The sequence below is a fragment of the Heteronotia binoei genome, chromosome 21 (genome assembly GCF_032191835.1).
Source record: "Heteronotia binoei isolate CCM8104 ecotype False Entrance Well chromosome 21, APGP_CSIRO_Hbin_v1, whole genome shotgun sequence".
Classification (NCBI taxonomy): Eukaryota; Metazoa; Chordata; class Lepidosauria; order Squamata; family Gekkonidae; genus Heteronotia; species Heteronotia binoei.
Window position 1 is genome coordinate 36,245,317 of NC_083243.1, and position 7,619 is coordinate 36,252,935.

General features: G+C 50.7%; 1 protein-coding gene across 1 annotated transcript; it reads left to right on the forward strand.

Annotated features, from left to right (window-relative positions):
- The first annotated feature begins 348 nt into the window (after nt 1-348).
- Nucleotides 349-5,830, forward strand: GSC (goosecoid homeobox). Its single transcript, XM_060262029.1, has 3 exons — nt 349-757; nt 3,019-3,278; nt 5,463-5,830. The coding sequence occupies exons 1-3, from the start codon at nt 388-390 to the stop codon at nt 5,613-5,615; spliced, it is 783 nt and encodes a 260-aa protein (XP_060118012.1). The 5' UTR covers nt 349-387; the 3' UTR covers nt 5,616-5,830.
- Nucleotides 5,831-7,619: the final 1,789 nt, after the last annotated feature.

Here is a 7,619-nt window from a genome sequence, read left to right on the forward strand (position 1 = left end):
GAGAGAGAGAGAGTGAAATCTGGTTTTATTTGAGACCTGATCTATAACCAGGAACTAAATCCAGGATGACGTCGCCGGGGTATAAAAAAGGAAAGAGGTTTGGGATGGATTATAGACTCGGTGCAGTGGGGACCCGAGGAGGAAACAGGCGAGAGTAGAGGAGGAGGAGGGGGGAAAGGAGGGGGCGAGCACGCCAAAAGCACCAGGAAGGGTGGGGGGGTGTGTGCGCGCGTGTTTTTTAAAAGGACTTTTGCTGGTCACTTTCGCCCCTGAGCGCGGCACAGCGAGGCTGGAGGCCCCCGCGCCGGTTCTCTGCTTTTGCCTCCGGCGCCCGGCTCTCGCCTCTTTGGCCCCTGCGGCTCCTCCCTCCGAGCGCAGCGGTGGGGGATGCCTGCCGGCATGTTCAGCATCGACAACATCCTGGCGGCCCGACCCCGCTGCAAGGAGTCCTCCGCCTCCTCCGCCGCCGTGGTGCTGCAGCCGCAGAGCGCCGCGCCCGTCGTCTTCTCGGCCAGCCTGCACGGGGGGGACTCGCTCTACGCCTCGGCCGCCGCCGCCGCTGGCGACTACGGTGGATACTACCCGCGGGCCTTGGCGCCCGCTTCCAACCTGCCCGCGCTCGGGGGATCTAGGCTGGGCGGCTACGGCAACTACTACTACGGGCAGCTCCACGTCCAGGCGTCCGCCGTCGGCCCGTCCTGCTGCAGCGCCGTGCAGCCTCTGGGGGCTCAGCAATGCTCCTGCGTCCCGGCCACAGGTGAGCGAGTCTCTCTGCAAGCCGCGCTTCAGGGGAGGGAAGTCGATGGGGAGGGGGGGGGGGTCAAAGTTTGCACCCGGTGTTACTTCTCTTCTCTTCTCCACCGCCCTGGTACTTGCCCTCCTCTATTACGACGAACACGGAATAACTGTGGAGGGAAAGCATAGGCTGACTCAAAAGCAGCCGCGAGAAAGTTGGATTCCTCCCTTTACAGCGCCAAGATCTCAAGCGCACGGCTTTACTCCCCCCTTAGCGAAGAACTGGGTCCCACTTGTGGCGACCCCGGCCATTTATGCCCCCCTCCCCGCGCAAACAACGGGTCCCATTCAGTGTTCCCTCTAAGCTGAGTTAGTGTGAGCTAGCTCACAGTTTTCTAGCCTCTGGCTCACACATTTTTTTGGCTTAGCTCAGGAAAAACGACCCCAGAGCAAAGCAATTTATGCCACAACGTTATTGCCAGTAGCTCGCAAAGTAGAATTTTTGCTCACAAGACTCCACAGTTCAGAGGGAACATGGGTGGCGACCCGGGCCACTTACCACCCCCCCTCCCCGCTCGAACAACGGGTCCTGTTCCGTGTTCCCTCTAAGCTGAGTTAGTGTGAGCTAGCTCACAGATTTTTAGCCACCAGCTCACACATTTTTGTCTTAGCTCAGGAAAGATGACTCCACCCCCACCCCACCCCCCAAAACAAAAAAAATTATGCAGCAGCTCACAACTTTAATACCAGTAGCTCATAGAATAGAAGTTTTGCTCGCAAGACTTTGAGGGAACATTGGTCCTGTTTCTTGGTCACACTGGAGTGTGACGGAATGCTGGCGGTGGCGGTGGTGGGAAAAATGAACCGAAAGATGGCAAGGAATTCCATCACATCGGTTAGGATCCCTTATGATTTACGGCCCAAGTTAATGGGTGTTGAGGACTCGACCGTGGGTATAGATTTCGAAGCCTGCGTTCTCTCACATTCTGCGGCTTGTCATCCCTGAAAACACAAAGCCTTTTGACGTTCCGTCACAAACACCTGTGTATTTTACACTCCACAGATGTTTGCTTAGACAATGCACGGTACTCCGGTCTAAGCTTATTGAAGCGAATGGGATGAAACTGGAGGAACTGTTCCTAAATTGCTTGCAAACGGGAGTCTCTTGGGAATAATTAGACGGATTTGGCGTCCCCAAAGCCCCTCACATCCTTTACAATCAGTGGGGTTTACTTCTGAGTAAGTAGGCTTGGCATTAAGATGCAGAAGTATTTTTTAAAGGCTGGCCTAGAGTCTTCCTAGGTTGTGCATCCTCTCCCAGTTCAATTTGAGCCTTAAATAATACTTTTATTTCGGATTCCGGTGAATCAAGTGGAAGTTGAACCGGCTTCCAGGGTTTAAGATCCAGATGTAAAATTCCCTCCCACCTCGTCCAATAACGTACAAAAGGCTGATCCACAACTAGTTGAATTGAAATAGAAGAAATGAAGCCGATTTAAACGGCAACCTTCCTTCCAACCCTAAAGCCCCTTAACCCCGCTCCATTCAGTGGGGCTTGTTTCCGTGTAGAGACAGCTAGAATTGGGCCACCGGCGCGGTGGAAAATAAGGAGAACCTAGAAGAAAAACATAATTAGTTTTATTATATAGTCCATGTCGCTGGGAATCGCAGTTTAATCCAAGTTTTCAATGCATTCGAATGGCTTTGGACCTGTAGGCTGTACAACCCGGTAACTGCGGTCAACAATACAATGCTATGTCTAAGGCTCCCCCACCTCCAGTTTTTTGTAAATTGTTCTAAAGTGCTTTCCAGATTATAATGTTGATTTTAAACGGTTTGGCGCCGAAACCCGTTAAACAGCCCTCAGTTTATCAATGGGATTAACCTTTGAGAATGAAGCCGTTGCCCTCAACTCAAAGTAAAACTTCATTGAATTCATTCCGAAACTGGGAGAGGGCTCGTTAGCAGTCTATGAAATTACTCCGAGGCTAATCTGGATTAAGTGAGCCGGGCGCATCAGCCTGCATGGTTTAGTGTTTTCTCAATCCCCACCCTATGGGACCCTCGGTTTCGGAGGAGGCGAGGGGACCTCTGATACCAAATTGGAAACATCCGAAGCGACCCACTCCCTGCTTCAGTGAGTTTGCCTCCTCGCTTGCTGTAGCTGGGAGGAGGGGGCCACGGTCTAGATTTCTGGTTTGGTGAGGGCAATCCTTTCTGCGCACTGAATCGCCTTCAAAACCCGCGTGCCATCTCCCTCTCCACCCCTGTCTGTCCCCCCAGGCTATGAAGGTACCGGCTCGGTTCTCATGTCTCCCGTGCCCCATCAGATGCTGCCCTATATGAACGTGGGCACCTTGTCCCGGACTGAATTGCAGCTACTGAATCAGCTCCACTGCCGGAGAAAAAGGAGGCACCGGACCATCTTCACGGACGAGCAGTTGGAGGCTCTGGAAAACCTCTTCCAGGAAACCAAGTATCCAGATGTGGGGACCAGGGAACAGCTGGCCAGGAGGGTGCATTTGCGAGAGGAGAAAGTGGAGGTGACCGAGCTGCTTCTTCTAAACCATTCAACAGGGAAAAGGCTCCCAGACTATGAGTTTGTGTTTTTGGGGGGAGGGGGAAGCAATCAATAGGTTTGCAAAGGGAGGAAGAAAGTTTGCATTTGGACTAGACTGTAGGCTGTGTGTGTGTGTGTAGTTTTGTACACCGCCTGGCACTTTCTTGGCACAAAAAGCTATACCCATGGTGACCCTAGCAGCAGCATCACCTGTAGAGTTATATAAAAGGTGCTTTCACGCATGCTAAATAATTAAGTTTCAATCCAATTCAGCAAACGTTTGCAAGTGGGTTTTGCCAGTTCACACAGTAAAATCCAGTTGCAAGGTGCGTTGAAAGTGGATTGAGAGTGCATTATTTAGTGTGTGTGAAAGTATCCGTTGGGTGCCTTCACACACACTAAATAACACTTTGCAACCGGATTTTTACTGTGTAAGAATAGCAAAATCCACCTGCAAACAGTCGCTGTATGAAAGCACTCATTATCTTTAGTAATCTCAACCTTTAAATTCAGCTCTCCCAGGTTGAGGCGAACATTAGCGCAAAAGATTTAAACGAAAATTTCCCTCATGAGCTACTACTAGCGTTACTCAAGAGGGTTAAAATTGGTTTATACTGTTTTAGCTTGTTTATGGATCGCAGCTCTGATCCTATGGGTTCCCAACAGAATCGGAGTTTGCTTCTGCGCAAACTGTTTAGGACTTTTAAAATCTTGCTCTGTGTGTGGGTTCGCTTGGAAGTAAGTCTCACCGAGCTTAGTGGGACGTTTGTTGGTAGGCATAAGTGCAACTAAACTTACCGTCAAGATTTAGTTTCATGGATAACACTGGAAACTTCCTTTAGACCTGGGTTTTAGCTGGCCTATGAATCCGGCTGCAAAGCCGCCTGGGCACAGAGGCCACCGAGCTGCTCACTGTTACAATTGCTGCGTACTATTTACATAGCCCGGTTGTTGCTGCCCGGAATCGTAGCTGGTCATTCTTACAGACGAATTTGAAGGGAGCAAGAAACTGGGGAGAAAAGCGACGGCCCCAGACCCCGTCCTATTCTGGCCAGTTGTGACTAGAGCTTGTAGAGATACTAGGGCATCTCTACCAGGCAAGTCGGGCTGAGCTGGACAGCTCCACCCATCTCGCCTTTAGAACTCTTTACTAGCCAGTGCTCGATATAGGATGCAGCGCAAGAGGTTTAGGATGAGACGCGATGTCACATTTTCCCGGAGAAGCCGAGATCTCTACAGACTAAGCCTATTACTCTGTACTTTGCACGAATCATAGCCTTTAGCTGGTTCGAAATGCGTGATGAGTTGGTTCTCCTTGTCTCAGGCCAAATCCGTTGAACTGCCCAGCGATCCTAAACAACATAAACACTTCCCATCTAAGGTGGAAAGGGCTGCTAACCCCGCTAGCAATGCCTGGACTATGGGGCGCTAGCTCCAATTTAACTTGGAAGTCAGGAGTCCCTTTTTGGGGGGGGGGTGTTGTTGAGTGTGGTAGCCGATCCAAAACTCTGCGCAGGATAGCAGCAAAGGGAAGGCTGGCGCTCTTAGCTGTAAGCAGAGCTGAATTAACAATTAGGTCAAGTATACAGTGGCCTAGCGGCCCAGGGCCGGCTTCCCCGGTTTCCCCCCTCCCCTCCCAGCCTGCCCGCACAACCAGCAACAGAGCTGCTCTTTGCCCGACTTGCCTGGTAGGGCATGGCGGCTGCTGGCGTTGTCCCCAAGTTTGCCTCTCCCCCACAGCTCCGTCAAAGGGGCTTTTAAGAAGGTGCCTGCAGGTTGCAATGGGGGCCGTGGAAAGTGGGGGAGGGCACTCAGACTCTGAGATAATTTGCAAGGGGCCCCCCTGAGATTTCAACTGCCTAGGGGCCTCCACAGGGTTTAATCCGGCACTGGATGTAAACCTCTTGTTCAGGATCCAGGTGTTTTCACAGCGCGCCCATCTAGACGCTCAAATCTGCCTCCGCGGCTGTCATGCGGCCAGGGTGCCACCGCTTCTCTGCTGAACCTTTGAACCCTTTCTTTGGAAGCGCGCTGCGTTTGAGATGGTCGGGCAATTCTGTTAGAGTGCGATGGATCACAGGTGTCCTTAGGTCGCTTGTCTGCCCATGTTTTGTTCCCTTGCAACCAATAAGTCCTCTCTCCCCAACCTTTCCAATTTATTTGGCAGGTTTGGTTCAAGAACCGCCGGGCTAAATGGAGGAGACAGAAGCGGTCTTCTTCGGAGGAGTCCGAAAATGCCCAGAAATGGAACAAAGCTTCCAAAACATCCCCGGAGAAGAGACAAGAAGAAAACAAAAGCGATTTGGACTCCGATAGCTGATACCTTTCCCCCCCCCACGGAGGGAAGCTTCACTTTGGCCGCGGGACGGACTAATCTTTGTCTGTAACTACTTGCACCGAAGAGACTCTCAGAAAATTCTTGCACAGACTCTGCGTCAGCAGGAGGCGGGGGGGAGAGACTTCTCGTATTTGTATATAGTGTACTTGACCCGGGGAGCGATCCCGTTTAAATAAAAAAGCGTGTTTGCGGAGGTGTTGCACTGCAGGTGGACGCGGGCCGTGGTTTGTTTTGTTTGGGCTCTTTTCTGCCCGCCAAATCCCAAGGAGACAACACAAACGCGTCACACCCGGGGCCAAACATGCCTTTGTTTAGTCTAGCCGGGCAACGAGGGGCCTGCGAAATCTTTCCCCTTCACTCGTTTTGGCCGGTTGAGTGCAAAGCAGGCGGGGGGAGGGCAGAGTGTAGAAGGGCGGGTTTGTAATTTTGCAGTTGTCATTGGTTCTTAATCTGTAACCCTCACACTGGGAAGCGGAGGTTGGTTATTTGGAACCCGCCAGAGACAAAGCGTTTTTAAAACAGTTGTCTTCTGTTGGGGGGGGGGGGGGGTTAAGAATGTTTACTCCTAAATAAGCCCCATTGCCTTCGGTTGGGTTTCTTCCCAGGTGAATGCGCGTGGGACTGCAAACTTTAGAAGCGCAAACCGCTTTCCTAATCCCAGACAAATCCTCAAACGAAGCAGCGCTTGGTTTGAAAACGCTGTAATTCCTCTCGGAAGTTCTTCTCTTGCATATGGTGACTGGCTAACAGCTTGGAGGCCTCTGCTTTTCCAAGCCCCTTTGCTTGGAACTGAAGTGGGAGTTCAATCTCTCTTGGAAATAAGTTTTAGGATCTAAGCCCTGGAAGTCCAAAAGCCAAGCGGCTGGGGCGGCTGAGCGCTCTAGCATTCTAGTTCACACGTCAAGACTCAGTCGTTTGCGGGGGTCAGGCGATGAAACCGTAAAATGATATTTGGCACGAAAAGGTAAACCACGCCAACGGGTTTTGAAAAGTTTAGGATCTTACCTTTGTTGCAATATCTTTTGACAACCCCTAAAAGTCAATACAGGGCATTTCTGCAAAGAACGGATTCGAGTCAGCAGCACCTTAGAAACAAGAAAAAAGATCTTCAGGGTATAACATATTCAGGAGTGATCCATTTGCACCCTCGTCAGGTGGTAACACGAATCAGACCCGAGCAATGTTCCCTTTAAGCTGCAGAGTCTTGTGAGCAAAAATTCTGCTTTGTGAGCTACTGGTATTGAAGTCGTGAACTACTGCAAGATCAATCCAGCACGGCTGAAACTTTGTGCGAAGAAGTAGCTGCTACATCTTTATCGCTGCAACTTTTTCTTTTTTATAGTACTCTTCGTGACAGGGTAGTAGGGAAAGCAGAGGTTGCGGGGCATAATTTAACCCACAGTTTTGCACAGGGAAAGACTGTTTCGCAGGAAACCACATATATTCCCTCGGAAATGATATACTGGGGAAAAAATGCATTAGCGTCAGTGGGAGGAATCTCGGGGCCAGTGTTCACTCTAAACTGAGTTAGTGTGAGCTAGCTCACAGATTTTTAGTCTCCTGCTCACAAATTTTTGTTTTAGCTCAGGAAGGATGGCCGCAGAGGAAACTCATTTATGCAGTAGCCAAATTGCTTGCTCACAACTTTAATGCCAGTAGCTCATAAAGCAGAATTTTTGCTCAGGAGACTCTGCAGCTTAAAGAGAACATTGCTCGGGACTGATTTGTGTTACCACTGGACAAGGGTGCACTCCTGAATATCATCTGGCCCGGGCTAGCCCGAATTTATTAGCTAAGCAGGGTCAGGCCTGAGTAATATTTTGGGAGACCGTCAACGAAGTCTAGGGTCACTACTCAAGAGGCAAGCAATGACCAACCACCTCTGAATGTCTTTTGCCTTGAAAACGCCATGAGGGGTCGCCATAAATCGGCTGCGGCTTGAGGGCAAGAAATGTTTGTGGGCGCTGCGTTATGTCTACACTCTTT